This window comes from Pavona decussata, unplaced genomic scaffold, assembly GCF_977016875.1.
Source record: "Pavona decussata unplaced genomic scaffold, jaPavDecu1.1 SCAFFOLD_223, whole genome shotgun sequence".
Lineage (NCBI taxonomy): Eukaryota > Metazoa > Cnidaria > Anthozoa > Scleractinia > Agariciidae > Pavona > Pavona decussata.
Window position 1 is genome coordinate 1,310,014 of NW_028145628.1, and position 17,963 is coordinate 1,327,976.

At 42.6% G+C, this 17,963-nt stretch overlaps 3 protein-coding genes across 4 annotated transcripts; 1 reads left to right on the plus strand and 2 right to left on the minus strand.

The window, feature by feature from the left end:
* Positions 1-1,018: 1,018 nt before the first annotated feature.
* On the minus strand, positions 1,019-17,268 carry LOC146459048 (uncharacterized). The gene is made up of 4 exons (XM_085089785.1): positions 17,046-17,268; positions 13,521-13,628; positions 9,854-9,975; positions 1,019-1,149 (listed from the first exon to the last, which is right to left on the minus strand). The coding sequence occupies exons 1-4, from the start codon at positions 17,116-17,118 to the stop codon at positions 1,108-1,110; spliced, it is 345 nt and encodes a 114-aa protein (XP_084945911.1). The 5' UTR covers positions 17,119-17,268; the 3' UTR covers positions 1,019-1,107.
* LOC146459049 (uncharacterized) lies at positions 1,945-9,419 on the minus strand. Of its 2 annotated transcripts, none has more exons than XR_014858045.1 (2): positions 2,218-9,419; positions 1,945-2,121 (listed from the first exon to the last, which is right to left on the minus strand). XR_014858045.1 is itself a non-coding variant. In XM_085089877.1 (2 exons), the coding sequence occupies exon 2, from the start codon at positions 8,751-8,753 to the stop codon at positions 2,463-2,465; it is 6,291 nt and encodes a 2,096-aa protein (XP_084946003.1). In that variant the 5' UTR covers positions 8,754-9,108; positions 9,205-9,419; the 3' UTR covers positions 1,945-2,462. The 2 variants fall into 2 exon arrangements, 1 of the variants encoding a protein (XP_084946003.1); XM_085089877.1 differs by having other exon boundaries at positions 1,945-9,108; positions 9,205-9,419.
* LOC146459050 (adenosine receptor A2b-like) lies at positions 10,604-12,814 on the plus strand. The gene has a single exon (XM_085089784.1). The coding sequence runs from the start codon at positions 11,023-11,025 to the stop codon at positions 11,944-11,946; it is 924 nt and encodes a 307-aa protein (XP_084945910.1). The 5' UTR covers positions 10,604-11,022; the 3' UTR covers positions 11,947-12,814.
* Positions 17,269-17,963: the final 695 nt, after the last annotated feature.

The window sequence follows — 17,963 nt, forward strand, 5'->3', positions numbered from 1 at the left end:
AGCATTTAAGCAAAAGACTTAGAGTATTGATTCCTGTTTTCCCAGGTGGTTTTGTGTCCTTCTGTTGAAGGAATGCTTGTGTAAGCTCATACCAATCCTCTCTTGTTAATACAGACTGATCTGTTCAGATATTTTAGCTGAAAATTTAAGCCGCAGAAAGTATTAGGAAACGAAACTTTATTCCCCAAATGTACTACCTGTTGTTGGTGTTTCGAAAATGCTAGCTGACCTTTTTTCGCATTTTTACTAGCCTCTTCCAGGCGTTCAGTTAGTTTGTCCGCAGCGCGATAAACGGCGCGCGAAAAAATAAAGAAAAAGCGCTTCCCCTCGCGCGCTTTTTCTTTATTTTTTCGCGCGCCGTTTTTCGCGCTGCGCCCAAACAAACTGAATGCCTGGAAGAGGCTACATTTTTACCGAGATATCTGCTCCTTCGAAAATGAACGGAATCAGTTTTCCAGTGTTACGAAATTTTGAGCTGATATTTTTGGCGAAGAAAACTTAAGATTTTCTTTACGACCTAACCTCGGCGGAATTTCGGTGGCGACCAAGGCCATCCAAACAGATATCCACTAAACCAAACCGTTAGGTACCCATGATTCGTCACTCGCTTATCCTCGTCATCCCCGCCCTTTAAGGCAAAAGGCCGAAACTACCTCCTGCAATCTCTCTCGCGAGCTTTTTCTACCTTCCCAGCTTCTCCCCACGTATGGCCCATCTCTTGCAGTTCTGATTGCACACTACTTCGGCATGCTGTTTTTCACCCCCCCACCCCCCTCACCGGCATTCATGATGTGGGTGAATGTTCCGTTGCAGTTTTGAAACATCGATCTCACCCTGTTTCTGTAAAATCCATTACCCATTTTCAGACTTTTAAACCAAATCGTAATTAAAACCTCTACCCTATTTCAGACCAGAACGGCGCAAAAACCATAACCTTTGGGACCGCACACAGTCCTGGGGTCGAGTTAGGAGATACGGACCGGGAAAACACTTAATATAGAAAAAGAAAATGATCTAATAAAGCAACTCAGTTTTATTGAGTTAGTGAATCGAGGAATTTTATTCAGAGGCAGTTAATCCAGATTTATGAACTTCGACTACGTTCGCTCATCTCCGTACTTCATCAGCTAGTTGACGTTTAGTGGCTTCCTGTTGAAAAATACGATAAACGTGAAAACGGGCAACATTAATACTATACAAGAACTAGTTTTGTGAGATAAACTTGGACTGTCTCGCCAAGAAATTCACAGAATAGACATTCTCTTGATCTGTTAAAATTACTTTGCACCCTGGATGCCCCATTTTGCACTGCAATTCAGTATGGCCGCCAGATTGCCGAAAAGGTTTATTGCAATGAGTGTGAATAATAGGTAAAATATTGCGAGCGGGAAAAGATGAAAAGACTCCAGTCTTAATTGCTCGCTCTCAATGCAATTTTCTTTGCGCGTTCCCCATTATTTGAATGCGTGGAAAAGGCTATGTTCACCCCTTTAATTTCAAACGCACAATTCAGCAACACTTGCTTGCTACGTTTGTACAAGGATACAGATGCCTTCGGTCGCTGGCGCCGGCTTTGCCTCCAGACAAAAGACGCAGAAAATTTTAGAGAACTAATCTTGTCCATAAAAGTTAGAAAATGCTAGCTCTAAACTGTTCATAATTCCAGAAAGTTCCAGTGTCTCGAAAATCGTAGGCGAAGTAAGGGGAAAGTTTCCGAAAATCATAGATGTTTGAAACAGCCACAGCAGGACATATCGAAAATTTTAGCTGTTCTCGAGCCATCGAAAATTCTAGGCAACCTTGCTTCTCCGAACAGATATTTCATAGAAAACTGTCGTTGGGTGCCCCTGATTCAGCACACGTCGAAATATTCATCTAGAAAAACTTGCTTGTGTGTGAGGCGGCAGAACTGCCTCAGGACCTTGCAAATCGATGAGCCGTACATTGTAAACACAACTTAAGTTTAATTCACAGAAATTCTTGTACACGCTACCATTGATTCTCAGATTCCTTACAAAAGATTCCTTGTGAATAATGCCTTGATAATGCAATGGGAACGTACTAGCGATGTAACTGATGCGATGCGATGCGATGCGACGCGTTGAGATGCGGTAAAGAAAACTAAAGAAAAACAGAAAACCTATTATTACAAAGGCGAGCTCGGTGCGATACGAAATTACAATACAATAAAGCAAAACAGTTACTCTGAAAACTTACATCTGTGTCCTTGTTCCGTTAATGACATAAACCTTAGTCCTTAATCCGTTCCTTGATACCTTTTAGCCGTAGAAATGTTCAACTCAAAGTACTAACTCAGCGAAAACGTTCTGAAACGTTCAACTAGCGTGGTCATCCGGGACCGCTCGGTCCCAAGCCATCGCAACGTAAGTTTCTGTCATGTCACGCAGTGTCACGCGCAATGCCGCCGTGACATTCCCGGCCCCTAAACGTCCGGGGGGCGTTTACTTCTTCTGATCTCCTTCCTGTTCCTCTTTGGGCAGGATCAGGACAAGCTTGTTGATTGGTCTTCTAAGCATAGTTTCTCGCGTTTTGACGACAACAGATCTGACAAGGCCTTGGGCATCCGGCTCTACTCGCACAACGAGGGCCAACGACCAGGCATTACGTGGGACATTCTCTTCTCGGATTATCACGACATCCCCTTCTACCAGGCTACGCTGGGGATGTTGCCATTTGCGCCTTTCCTGCATCACGACGAGGTACTCCTTCTTCCACCGAGTCCAAAATAGATTTGCCAAATATTGCACTCTTCGCCATCGACGACGCATGTATACATCATTTTTCTGGAACTCCCCTGGGGGTGGCAGGATGACAGTTGACTTGGTCGTCAGGATATGATTGGGAGTAAGCGGTTCAAGATCGTCGGGTTCTCCAGACACTGTCGTCAAGGGCCTAGAGTTAATAACAGCCTCAACTTCACACATGAGGGTGCGGAACGACTCTTCATCCAAGCAATGACCATACTCATCCATTAAGCCAGCAAGAATCTTCCTTGTAGACTTGATCTGACGCTCCCACACGCCGCCCATGTGGCTGGCGGCGGGTGGGTTAAAGATCCAATCAATGTTTTCTCTCTGTAACTTGGCTCTGATTTCTTCATGATCCATCTCTTGTATAGCTTGGAGCAGTTCATTGTGTGCACCAACAAAATTTGAGCCGTTGTCGCTTCTCATTTCCCTCACTGGACCACGTCGTGCAATGAAGCGCCGAAGTGCTTGAATAAATGAACTTGACTCGAGCGTACTTGCGACTTCGATATGGATTGCTCGGCTGACCAAACAGGTGAAGAGGGCGCCATACCTCTTCACTTCCTTGCGTCCTTCCTTAATCAAGAAGGGGCCAAAATAGTCGACACCCGTATATGTAAATGGTGGCGCTGGAGAGATGCGATCCCTGGGTAGATCAGCCATCTTTTGCTCGCCTGGCTTGCCGTGGTTGCGGCGGCAGAAGACACACTTTGAGAGTACATGGCGCACTGCTGCATTAACTTTGATGATCCAATACCTCTCTCGAAGGTTTGCAATGACGTGGCTACGTCCAGCATGGCCCAACCGTTTATGAGCGTGCCGAATGAGTAAAGTGGTAACATGACTCTTTCGCGGTAAAATTGCTGGGTGCTTCGTCTCGAGTGGCAAATCTGCACGTCTGAGTCGACCTCCAACTCTGAGGATACCCTTGTCTAGGAAAGGGTCGAGGCGACGAATGGGACTGTCATTCTTTATACCTCCTTTCTTCTGCCCTCGCAGCTTATTCTTCTCGCCTTCCTTGAGAGCATGGATTTCCTTGCTAAAGGCTGAAGCCTGAACAAACTTCAGAATAGCTAATTCAGCTGTTGCTAGATCTTGTACAGTAAGAGGTAAGTGTGGCTCTAAGGCACTCTTAAACTTGGCTGTCTTGGTCGTTGCAGGTGGTCTCTGGTCTGCAAGGTTTCTGTCGCCACTTGTGGCTCCACTCTTGACATCTAAACGTTCGTTACGCCTGTTTCGCAATGTCTCTTTAACTCTCAGGAACACAGCTACGGCCCTTCGCAAACGATGCCAATCAGAAAAACTATTGATCAGCTTGATTGTGGCGTTATCCACCTGACTAATGCTGACTGCACTGCTTGTCGTTACCTTCCTTACTTCTGGATCATCATCTGGGACTTGGCCCAACGTGAATGGTTGTTGCGGCCACTCGCTCTCGGGTTTCCATAAGAATTCTGGACCTTCTAACCAACGCTGCCCTTCTAAAAGAGCAAGTCCATTAAGGCCTCTTGAAGCATCATCTGCCGGATTCTCCTTAGAGTCCACATACTTCCACTGATTCAGGTGCGAATGATCACGGATAAGCTGAACCCGGTTTGCTACAAACACATGAAACCGTTGCCGTTCATTAGCAATATAGCGCAGCACAGTAGTGGAATCTGTATGGTACACGAACTCTGGGTCACCATCAACCTCTCTTTTCAACATTTCTCCAACTCGAATGGATATGGTAGCAGCTGTCAGCTCAAGACGCGGTATTGTGACTGACTTGATCGGAGCAAGACGTGCTTTCCCCATTAGGAATGTACAGTGAATACGATTGCTTTCATCACACAGCCGAAGATAAGCAACAGTTCCATATCCCATAGAACTTGCATCGGAGAAGAGATGCACCTGCTGGGAGGTCACGGTTCCAAATTCTGGCGGCTTGACACACCTGTTTACCTTGAATCTCTCTAGCAGAGGAAGCTCACTTAGCCACTTGGCCCATCTAGTTTGGTACTGATCAGGAATGGTGTCATCCCATCCGATATCTTCACGACAAAGGTCCTGAAGTATCTTCTTGGCTGGAAGCGTGAATGGCGAGGCAAAGCCCAATGGGTCATAAACTGACGAGATAACAGATAAGATGCCCCTTCTTGTCGGCGGCTTATCATTAACAACTATACGAAACTCGAAGACATCAGATTCCACGCACCATTGCACACCAAGGGCATGTTCAACAGGCAGGCGGTCGTAACCCAGATCAAGGTCTCTAGCTTCCTTAGAACGTTTCTCCGTTGGGACAGATTCTAGAACAGCACGACTATTGCTTATAAACTTTGTCAAATTGAAACCTCCGTGCTGGCATGCTTGGCGTAGACCTTGGATAAGCTCAATGGCCGTCTGTTCATCTTCAACTGAACGAAGACAATCATCTACATAGAAATGTCTGCGGATAGTATCCGCTGCAAGTGGACCACTTTCGGGTTCCGTGTCCTTAGCAGTCTCCTTCAATGCAAAGTTGCAACAGCTTGGGGAGGAGGCTGCCCCGAAGAGGTGCACTGTCATTTGATATTCTTGGATGGGCAACTCCAAATTGCCATCGGGCCACCATAGGAACCTGAGGAAGTCACGCTGGTCATCGGGCACCTGAACCTGGTGAAACATTGCTTCTATATCCGCCATGAATGCCACGGGCTCTTGGCGAAAGCGTGTAAGAACTCCAACCAGAGAGTTGGTAAGATCAGGGCCTGACATTAGTTGGTCGTTCAAGGAAGTGCCTTCGTGTCTAGCGCTACAGTCGAAGACCACACGTATCTTCTGAGGCTTCCTAGGGTGGTAGATACCGTGGTGCGGTAGGTACCATACTTTGCCAGGGCTAGCTTCCAGACGGTCATCTGGCACTCGTTGTGCATAACCCTTTGCAATCATTTCATTCACAAAGTTGACATAGTCATTTCGGTAGCTCTCATCACGTAGCATCTTCTTTCTCTGCCAAGTTGCTCGTTTCAGCGCTTGTACCCGGTTGTTTGGCATTGTCACCTGAGGGTCTCTGAATGGAAGTGGTATTACATAATGGCCGTCGCGATGGTGGACATTTTCCTTTATCTTGCTGATGAACTTCTTGTCCTCTTGGGAGTAGCCGTATTCATCAGGGCTAGACTTGTGATCATTGAAATCTAGTTCAAACATTTGCTGTATGGCTTGGGGTGATATCACCTCTTTGACTGACTCCACTTCCCGTACCGTGATTCTGTGGCAAGTAACATTGCCAGGACTTGAAATGTTCTCGACATACAAAGGCCCAGACAGAGTCCAGCCATGGCGCAATCGCATTGCATATGGTCCCTTGTCACCACTTGGTACAACCTCTAGAGGTTCCATAGCTGCAGGACAATTACTGCCGATTAATAGGCCAATCTCTAAGTTTGGTATGAACTCTGGTATCTTCTCAGCAACACTGCGAAGATGCTCCCACCGTTTGACTTCCTCAGGGGTAGGAATCTGCTGTTCGGTCACTGGTATCTCGAATCTCGTGTAAGACTGTGGTAACTCAACTGGATTCTTGCCTTCCATGTCTGTCACCACCAAGTCGGAGACAACAGTGGTAGTTATCAAGCTTTGGCCGTGCATGGTGCCCAGCTGTAACTGTGTCCTTTCGCCATCAACGGCCATCTTCCCTCTAAGACTCTCAGTTAGAAAGCAACCACTGCTGCCATTGTCATAGAAGGCATACGTGGTGATAGTCTCATTGCTGCCTTTCTTCTTTACACGTACTGGTAGAATGGCATGAAGCACAACTGATTCTGCAGGTCTAGCGGTATTACAGGAGGTTGATTGAAGGTTGGTGCAGGCATTGCCTACTGCCTTGTCATTCTCTTGTTTACTATTGTCCCTTGGTGGAATTTGGAACCCACTTATGTGAAGGGCTGAGGGATGCAGTCGTCCACAGTATTTACATTTCCGTCTGTTTGGGCAGTTCCTTGAGATGTGGTTCGTTCCGTAGCATCCAAAACACATGTTTCTTTCCCTCAAGAAGGCTCTCTTAAGTTCTGGTGTCTTCTTGTTGAATAAATCGCAGTCATCCAAATCATGAGTACGGCTGCAAAGGTGACATGGGGGGTGACCATAGTTACTTGGAGGCCCGGCCCCGTATACAGCTGGAGGCTTGACGGCTCCGAGTGGTGTCGTCACAAAACTGGTTTCCTTTTGTCTCCATGGAACTACTGGTTTCCTTGGTGGCCTTTTCCCCTTACTGGGCGGTTCCTTTTCTTTGGGTTTAACATCTTCCTTACTCTTGCTCAGGGCTTCTTTGCCGAACACTGGGTCATTGGCAGACTCAGACGCATACTCCACGAATTCAGCAAGATCTGCAAAACATGATACACCATCTTCCCTTCTCTTCTTCTTCAACACCTGATCTCTCCATTTAGCTTGCAAGTTGGCAGGAAGCTTGGAGACCACCGACTGCATATTTGGTGCATGATCGAGCACACGCATGTATGAAATACTCTTCATAGCAATGTTACACTTTGTCAAGAATATTGACAGTCGCTTCAAGCCTTGGTTGTCATCATATCTAACAGGAGCCCAGTGGATGATTTTGTTGAGGTAAGCAGTAGAAATCTTGTACGGGTCCCCGTATTCTTTCTGAAGCAGTCGTCTGGCTTCCGTGTAACCTGCTTCTGGGGCCATGTGTAAACATCCTTGAATAAGGTCTGCCGGTTCACCTTCAAGATGCTGATTTAGATAATACAAAAGATCAGAACTGGTGGTTGCCTTGGAGCGGATACGTGTATCAAAGGCCATAACAAAGGTCTTGTACTCGATTGGGTCACCTGTGAACTTAGTTATTGTTGGTTGAGGCAGTGTCATAGCAGCCGTTAACTGTTGGTGTGTCGCAATAATTGTCTCATTTTGCTTCTGCTGTAACTCAATAACATTCTGAAGGGTACGTTCTGCTAGCTGAGGGGACTGAGCTTCAGAGACTCCATGACTGCTTTCCTTAGAAGTTTCCCTGAGACCATTACCGGTCAACGGTGTTGATGAAATTCCACCTGCGAACATGCCAGGGGCGAAATCTGTTGCCTTGGGATTCTTGGGGGAGCTGCTAACCTCCGTATTTATAGCTGGCGTCATCTCAGTGGTGGCAGAGGAGCCAAGCGGCTTGCGACTCACGGCAACGTTGTCGGGTGATGATTTTGCTGTAGGCCTTAATGCAATAGGTGTAAATGAGGCAGCCACTGACGGTGGACCTGAGTCAAGTGGAGGTGGGGGAGCCTCGTGTTCCTTACCAATTTCACTCAATGCCTTCTCCCTCGCTTCGGTCTTTGCTATTTCCATCTCAAGTTCCAAGTCTTCTCCTGCAGCACGAAGAGCCTGTTTTCGTTTAAGCATTGATCTTTCAGCCTTTAACTCTGCTAGACGGACTCTCTCTCGGTCTCTTGCGGACAACTTCGAACTTGCTTTGGACGGTTGTTCAGATCCTTTGCTACTTCTTGCATCTAGCTGATCCGTCAAGCGGGCCTCGGCCTGTGATATCCAAGCGTGTAATGGTTGTAAATATGCCGTAATGTCTTCGACGTTATCCTCGTAATGGACACGTTCATAGTCTTTATCTTCTTCATCAGTTAACAATTTCAAATAAGATGAAAAGGCTTCCCTGTACTGTTCAATAAGGTCATTCAATTTTGATGTTTCATTCTTTACCAGGTGCAAGTTGTTGACGTCGACCATTAGCTGGGACACCTCAGTTCTTTTTCGGGATACAGATCGCAGAGCATTTGTGTATCGCTGTTTTAGTCTGTTACGCTTTTCTTCTAGACCCTTTTCTGTCAAATTGCGGCTTCGGGGCCCTAGAGAATCTTGTAGTTCGCCAGTGTTCGAAGATTGACTCGTACGTTGTTCCTCCGATTTCCTTTCGGTGTTTTCTTCTTCGAAATCCTCAAAGTTGCCTGGAACATTGAAGGCGTCCGTGTGATCCTGGGAACTAGTTTGGGCCATAAATGAAGTGAATCAACCCGCCACAATTCTTTCACAAATCCAATAAAATCCAAACAAAGTCGACGTAAATTAAGCAAATAACTGCTTCGAAACACGTAGAATGCTGATGTGTAGATTTTTCTTTACGAAATGAGGCGGCAGAACTGCCTCAGGACCTTGCAAATCGATGAGCCGTACATTGTAAACACAACTTAAGTTTAATTCACAGAAATTCTTGTACACGCTACCATTGATTCTCAGATTCCTTACAAAAGATTCCTTGTGAATAATGCCTTGATAATGCAATGGGAACGTACTAGCGATGTAACTGATGCGATGCGATGCGATGCGACGCGTTGAGATGCGGTAAAGAAAACTAAAGAAAAACAGAAAACCTATTATTACAAAGGCGAGCTCGGTGCGATACGAAATTACAATACAATAAAGCAAAACAGTTACTCTGAAAACTTACATCTGTGTCCTTGTTCCGTTAATGACATAAACCTTAGTCCTTAATCCGTTCCTTGATACCTTTTAGCCGTAGAAATGTTCAACTCAAAGTACTAACTCAGCGAAAACGTTCTGAAACGTTCAACTAGCGTGGTCATCCGGGACCGCTCGGTCCCAAGCCATCGCAACGTAAGTTTCTGTCATGTCACGCAGTGTCACGCGCAATGCCGCCGTGACAGTGTGGACCAGACTGAGACTCGTACAGCTTGTACGAGGACTGACAGTTTCGGAATAGCCCATACTTTACAGTTGTACGCTTAATGACCAGATCTTTAAATGGAAGCGAGGCGAGCGTTGAGTTTGTTTTGATACAGACCTCATTGTTCATTTTCGTATGCTAAATAGGTTGTATTAACATATGAAAGCACTGAGGTTTGCATCAAAACAAAACCAACTTTAGCCTCAGTTTCACACAAAGGCCCGGTCACCAGGCACCTTACTGTAAATTAAGCTATCGTTCCTCTTTTGTCTTGTCTATCAAATTATTGCAATTTATTTGTACATGAATGTGTCTAAATTGGAAAGAAAACAAATTCTCCAGAGTAACACAGTAATCTCAAGTGAAGCAGCAAAGAAAGAAGTGAGTAAACCGACTAAAGCATGCCAGCTACCTGAGAGCATGAGAGCGCCTGACAAGTCTGACTACAGACATGCGCAACTTCCTCGTCGCCGCAGTTTCCCTTTGTCATCTCATCTTCACACGTGACCATGTTCTGGGCGTCGTAACATTCATCTAAAGAAACGTATAAAGTAAAGTCAACCTACTGTGGAACGTTTTTGCCAGCCTATGAATACGAACATCTCTTATGATCTCTTATCGCTAACTGTCACTTTGGGCGAGCTAAAAAGCTTCCATGTTAAGAATATGCGGTTTTCCTATGTCGAATTTCTCGAGGTAACGTCAAAGAGAGATTTTCATGTTGCAAAAAGTGTTTGCTTTTCCCGAGTAAAGTGAAATCAAATTTCGTTGTCAATGTCGCGTCATTACAGGAGATTTTTGTTTGTAACAGAGTCAGGTTTGTTTGTTTTTGGTTTAGATTTCCTTTTATTATTATTTTTTTCTATTTTTTCACCAGAATATCCGAGCAATACTCATCTCCCCATCCCCCCCCCGCCCCCCCCCCCCCCAATCCTCCGGGATCCCGTTATGGTCCTAGTGGAGTAGCAGCCATTGAAATGGGATTTCCGCCGTTTCCATTATTTATCGTTCTTGTACAAATACATTTTCTTTTTTACCGTAAATTAAGTTAATTGAGAACACAACTTCTTGTATTTCTCGGTCAACCAATAGCTTTGCGGAAACAAACAAAAATCTCCTGTAATGACACAACATTGACATTGACAACGAAATTTGACTTCACTTTACTTGGGAAAAATAATCACTTTTTGCAACATGAAAAATCTCTCTTTGACATTACCTCGAGAAATTCGAACGATTAATGTCAAAAAAATATCCTACCCGATCATGTGATAAGGTATTCTTACTTCTTAACGTATTACTTACTCAGTATTCTTACTATTCTGGTTTAAAGTACATTTTTTGGCCACTTTTTGAGATATAAGTAACCACATACTAGAATGTTCGGCATCAAGTGGGACCGGAATTCAATTAATTTGGGTAAAATTATTGACATTGTCGGAAAGACAAAAGTAATTAATTGTTCCGGTGTATTTTCTTCAAGCGTAATTCCAGAAGGATTATTGACATTTGTACGTAAAAGATGTTGCACACACCTGCTGCGAAAAAACGGGACATGAAGATTAAAGCTCGTCAGACAAGATGAGCAACGCGGCAGAAAGCCTCTGCTTTCCGCATATCCTACGGGTTTTCAGCAACATTAATTCCATTCGCTCAGCTTACAAAGCAATCTGCGTTATCGTCATCCCTTTCTTGCTCGTTTCAGTCGCTGGAAATTTCATCATGCTTGTCTGTCTATGCAAGTGCCGCACGTTACACAGGCCGTTTAAAGCGCTTCTTCGTAATCTAGTCTTATCAGACCTCGGAGTTGGTTTGCTTGTTCAACCTCTGTTCCTTACCTCAACCTACACAGCGTTAACGCGAAACATGAAGAGTTCTTGCGTGGTGTTTGAAGTGTACAGTACTTTAGGGTATTTTTTGGCAGCAGTATCTTTCTTAACCTCCACAGTCATTGCTGTAGACAGAGTCGTCGCTATTCAACTCCGCATGCGATATCGCCAATACGCAACATTGAGAAGAATACACTGTCTGCTCGCGTTTATTTGGATTTTATGCCTCTTTATTTCATGCGTATGGATCTGGGATTTCACTGCTCACCAGATTATCAGAAATGTTCTGCTGTGCGTGTGTATCCCTGTTTCTTCAATTTCCTATATCTTGGTCTTCATTTTAGTGCGTCAACATCAAGTTGGATTAGCTGCCAATCAGTCACGTCCGAGCGCTGAAAACAAGAGGCTTTTCCAATTCGGTAGATACAAAAAGTCGGTCTCCAGCGTTGCTTACGTGTTTGGCTTTCTTCTTTTATGTTATCTGCCGTATGTGTGTCTGTCAATCACTGCTAGAAGATCTGATCGAGTCACTACGCTATTTCTGTGGGTAGATGTCGCTACTGTTGTACTTTTTGCCAACTCTTCGCTCAATCCTGTTCTTTATTGTTGGCGAATTCCAGAGATTCGACAGATTGCTAAGGAAACAGTTCGCAAAATATTTTGCAAGGGAACCTGATTTTGCCGTCGAGTCGTCATTACAAGATTTCATTCAAGACTCACTCAATCATTTCAATCTCAAATTTTTAGGATTACAATTAAGAGATAATGCTACAATGTGATATCAAGGAAAGGGATAAACAATAAGACTACAATTTGGCATGGACAGAGAACACAAGTTAAGATAGAAAAACAGAAGTAGATGTGCAGCGGCCAAGGAAGCCGTAGCTTTGTGTTATTGGTTAAAAAATAGTGAATATTAAACTTGAAAATGAATATGCATGAATACTATGCGTTTTGCATGTTAATCTGGAGTTGTCAAAAAATCAAATGTCAAATTTTATATCTACATCCCTAAAACGTGGACTTTCAGACCTACAATTGGGATGTGGGGAGATTACGCTGCTGATTGGGTACACATTAACTTTGCAATTCAGAACCAATCAGATGCTTTTCCCAAGCCAAGAATGAGTAGCGTCATCAGCATGGAATGTGATTATTTCCCCAAAAGAAATGTTTCACGATCAGGCACGAAGCTTTCTCTAGTACGACTATGTAATATATTTTAAGATTTACTTTATTTAAACTAGATTAGACCTTACATTGTACATTTTTAAGTCTTGTTTTGTAATTATTCTTTATGTATTTATTTACACACGACCCCACAAGCTGCAAAGCTTAAATACTTATCGTGTTTAAATAAAGGTTACTTACTTTCTTACTTACTTAGCTCTGCCATTGATTTTAGACCCATGTGTATACTTTGTTCTAATTACTTAACTGAAGGAGCCCATTCCTTATAAGCCCGGTGGCTTCCCTTGGGCTTAATATAATAGTAATAAATAATTTTTGCATTCGTACAATTTTGGCAAAAACAATAAACTCAACTAAACTAGAAAAACAAAACGCTGTTTCGTGTGTGTTTTTTTCCCTAAGATGTTGACCCCTTTTTACTCTGAAAACCCACCACATAATTAGCAGGTAGTCCATTGTTTTTCGGTTAAGATCTTCATAGAACTAGAATTTGAAAAAAAAATTGTGGAAGGAGAAAGCCCAGTTATCTGGAGCCTTCATACATCCGAGGCCATTTCTGAGTTGCTTTGAACCTCTGTCATTACAAAAGCGAAGCGAAGTGCAAAGTTGTTACTATGCAAATTAGTTTTCATTCATATGCAAACAAAACTAATTTTGAGAATAATGATGTATTTAATCAGTAAATGACACAGGGATACTCGGGAAAAAATTCGAGTGTTCCTATCAGGAGTCGAACCTAAGACATTCCGATTACCAGTTCGGATGCTCTACCACTGAGCTAAAGGAGACTCGTGGGAGCTAAAGCAATTAAACTGAGTTCATAGGACAAACATCCTGCGTACTGCTAGGATTGGAAGACTAGTATGCCTGTGTCAATTACTGATTAAATACATCATTCTCATTCATTCATTAGGCTTACCATATTCCATCACATTATTTCCAAAACTATTTTTCATATGAAAAGCTTCGCTTTCATAATGAGGTTTACAACAACTCGGAAATGGCCGAGGAGAGTGCTCTCATTGTTGTGTCTAGTCCCCGGTGATTGTAAAAACATACCGCATCGTCCACACGTCTTACGGCATTTTCCACTCCAAGGATGCTCATGACAATTGCCTGCTGCCTTGGCCTCGCTGCATAAAATCTCTTCCTGGAGATCCCGGCATGCTTAAGAGAAATAACAAAATTAAACTAAAACGCAGTGAAACTAAAGATTATGATAATTTGTCAATAATGCTGGCAAGTTTGTACACCAGCAATTTTAAAATTTCACCCGAGGCCCAATTTTGTAATTGCTAAATGCAGTTGATTAGGCCGAGTTAGGACTGGGCCCCAAAGATTAAAAAAAACAGCAATTTTGTTGAGTACCCTGTGAGTACAATGTCGCATCGTGTGTGGAGGATTTGAATCACACTTGACGTTTTTGTTTCTATTTTCGCAAGCCTTGATTTAGTCTGCGAGAAAAGACGCCTTTTCTAGGTTTTGTTTTACTTGTAGGCTAGCTTTGGTTTGGGGAAGGAAAAATGTCGCATAAAAACATTGTATTGAGTAAAAGGATATACAACATGTTAATTAGCCTGCGTGCAGACGTCTCGTATTTCTTCCTTCGTCCCGTTTTTCGACGTAGGAAGAAATACGAGACGTCTGCACGCAGGCTACACGTTAATTTAACGTGTGCCTTTTATTTCTTTTTCCCGCGGCCTAATGTCTCGTGGAAAGTAACAAAAAATACACATCTACACTGTGAACCTAACATTTCTGTTCAATATACTTTTGCTTTCAGTGATGACGCGTGGCGTGGGTTCTTGCTTCTCACTGAGAATGCAAGTAGCCCTGCCAACAAAAAATATGTGTTTGCTGAAGTTTATTTCTACCCAGTTGTAGTATTGGACCAGATTCAAGAAGTTCTCCGAAGTTAAGATGTTTCTCAAGTATTTTTTTTTATTAACAAAAGCTTATTGTTGGAATAACAACTGACTATTGTTCAGAAATAATACTTAAGACACATCTTAACTAATTTCCCGCGATTTCCCAGGCAACCCCTTTGTAAATTGGGAGGGGTGCAAAAGCTTTGAATGAGATTGTCGACGAGGATAAGACTGTTTGTCCGGCTGGTCCCAGTTGTTCAAAGGCCGGATAACTTTATCCGCTGGATAAGGCACTATTCGGGGTCTAAAATATACTTTACGTTAAACGTTGTCCAAGGTTTTCGTACACTCCCAGACTTAACTGTGGTTAGAGTGTGGATATTTGCTTGCACAAGAGGAAATACTGAAATCTTTGCACAGATTTAAACTGTCGGATAGTGACTTATCCATAGGATAAAGTTATCCGGCCTTTGAACAACTGAAGCCTGGTTTTCAGTACGAATTATCCGGCTTCAATACGAATGTTTGGTTTCATCAATAAAGTTGATAGCTAAAGGTAAGTTGGCCATCGTAGAGACTCGAACTAGCCCTTCACTGTGGCCAATTTACGTTTAGTTATCAACTCTGTTGATAAACCAAACATTCGTTTCTATTCCCCACCGACGCAGCACCACAGTTTCTTTAGAAACTAAACACTTATCTTCTAATACCCTAAACACAACCATAATTTTTCGTTGTTGGTAAACACAATCAGGTATCAATTTTCAAGGTTTTTTTTTAATTACAGAAGAAATCGGTGTTAGCTGCTTTGAGAGTGTACCCTATTCAATCTTTTGTCTAACCAGTCAGTTTTGTCAGTAAACTTGGAAGTGTTTGTCCAAGTTAAAGGAGGTTTCGTAAATTTTAATATGCGTTGCTTGGTTACTGAAGAATGCCGCGCAATTGTGTACACATTTTGCTAGTCCGTCTGCCACTACTCCAGAAAACCATTAGCTCTTTAATGATAGTCTTTGCTGAAAACCAGCTATATCATGCCCTACTGTTGTTCTCTTTGTAGAGTTTTTGCAGTCCTATAATAACCTGAATATTAATTAATATCATTTAACAAAGTATAATTGTTTGGACTGACAATTTAATGAAAACTCATAAGTATGCAATGGCACTGGTGTGAATATTTTGTCGTAATTTCCCGCGGATACGAAATCAAGTTTGGAGCTAAGAAATATGATTTGCGAGTATACACTAAATAGGCACAGTGTACTGCGGCGGATGACATTCATTAAACCTTAACCCAATGCAAAAATAGGGTAATTTCAAACTTACCGGCGTAATATCTGAACAGCTAGCACTTTATGAGCTGGAGCGTAAGTAAATATTTCTGTCAGGAAACTTCTAATAATTGTTGTATTGAAATAGGTACGGGAACTCCAAACGAGCGTAAGAGAGCTTCCGAAGGAGTGGCTATTGCTTACTAGCTTTCGTTTGAATTGCCACACTTTAGGATTTCATCCACAGATTCAAAAGGTAGAACCACCTTGTACAGCATAACAAATAGAACTACAGGAAAGTAATGCTCAGTAGCTTTCATTTGATCTGACTGGTCACACTTTAGGATTTCATCCATAGACTCAAAAGTTAGAACAATCTTGAACAGCACAATAAACAGACCATGGGAAAGTACTGCTCAGTAGCTTTCATTTGAATGGTTTTAAGTTAGGATTTCATCCACAGACTCAAAAGTCAGAACCGCCTTAAACTTGTACATTATCATAAACAGCAACACGGGAAAGTACTGCTTAGTAGCTTTCATTTGAATGGTTTCAAGTAAGGATTTCAATCACAGACGTAAAAGATAGAACCACCCTGTACTGAGTGTGTAATACAAAGTACTACAGGAAAGTACTGCTCGGTAGCTTTCCTTCATTTGAATGGTCACACCTTATGATTTCATCCACAGTCTGAAAAGTTAGACCCTGAAAGTAGCGCACAGTAAATTTCATTTCAATGATCACACTTTGGGGTTTTCCGTTGCTCAAACGTTACATGGTACCAAGAGAATGAGGAAGGAAATAATCAGTATATTCGTCGATTGTTAAGTTTTCGAAGAAATCTTGGTGATTTTCGTTTGTCAGACAGATCGCTCATTTTGTAAATGGAATCCGCGAAATAAAACAGCTACATCGTAGTACAACAAGGTCCTCAAGGTTTGCGTTCTAAAATTCTAAACTTGGTGAGCGTCGTTTACAAAGAATTCGACGGACTAACCGTTAAGTTGGGCCCGGTCGCTTCTGGTAAATTGAAAGCGCCCTTAGTTTCCAGAGCCATGCTCATCGGCTTCGTTTATTAAAACTTACTAACGTCGTTTACGAGCAAGCCTCTTGATAAGGGAGTAGAATTATGAGTTAAAGTGGGTTTAACTCCGCTTCTCAATTTTGGAGAGAAGACGAAACGAGGAGAAAGACAAACAAGGTCAGTGTCCGTTGATAAGGAGTCGTTGACACTCTAGTTTAACACAAAACAAAATTTTACGATCCAGTCATGGTTACAACTGAGATGCATGCATTACTGGAGGTACCTCTGTACTAAAGAGGCTGCGAAATAATAATAAAAAAACCCTGATAAATTGCAGAAACAGACATCAGGTGGTTCTATCTAACGATTGTTTAGACGGGTTAATAACAACATACGACCCTTCTAAAAAAAAAATTGAACTTACCAATTTCACCTTGAACAACAAGAGCTGCTTGCAATGCAAGAAGACACAAGATTAAAATACGTGAAGATGCCATCTCTGAGAGTTGAGACAACTTAAATCAGTTTTGGATTGTTTAGTGAATAACGTGCTGTCCCTAACTGACCGAAAACTGAAATGTTTTTAGTTTTCGCCAACAAGTTTTAATTGAATTCGGTATCTAATCCCGTTTCGAAAGTTTTTTGTAATTATTCCATTAGCCATTGGGGCAAACCTTTGGTGTGTGTCATTTGAAATGACAACTGTCAAAATATTGTTAGCTTGTTATTCAAACAAAATATAGCTTTCCCTTATTAATCCCGGAACTAAAAGAAATTACACGTTATTGATTGGACGAAACACAATCAAAATTTTTAAGTAATGCAAATCAACATAAGTAGATTGGCAATTAACAATAATTTTATCAGGTCTTGTTTGAGAGGCCTCTTATAGTTGTATTTAATTCAGCTTCTAAAAAAAAATAGTTGCCTGAAGCGAGATGTAGCGCGCAATTAACTGTGAGATTGCCTGTTTATGAGAACCTCGTTCCCAGGACTTTTTCTCTTGCAAATCGGGAGGGACAATTTACAGAAGAAAAGTCCTGGAGAAGAGGTTATGTTTTCGAAAACGTCACCAATCTCTTACCGAAAGTCTCGGAGTCCTCATGCTCTTTGACCAGCGGTCGGTTACCTGAAGTATAAGAATAAGTTCCCCCTTTCTGGCTTAGTGGTATATCTGAGGATAGCACAATGCCCTTGGGTTAAGAGCTGCCCTCAAAATTTGCGTTGACCTAGAGCTTCGGTTCTCGACTAACGTGGGACAATCTGTCAGCCCATGTCGGACATTGGGACGACCTGAACCGTTTGCAATGTCTTCAGTACATGGTTGGCCGAAAGAACAGTA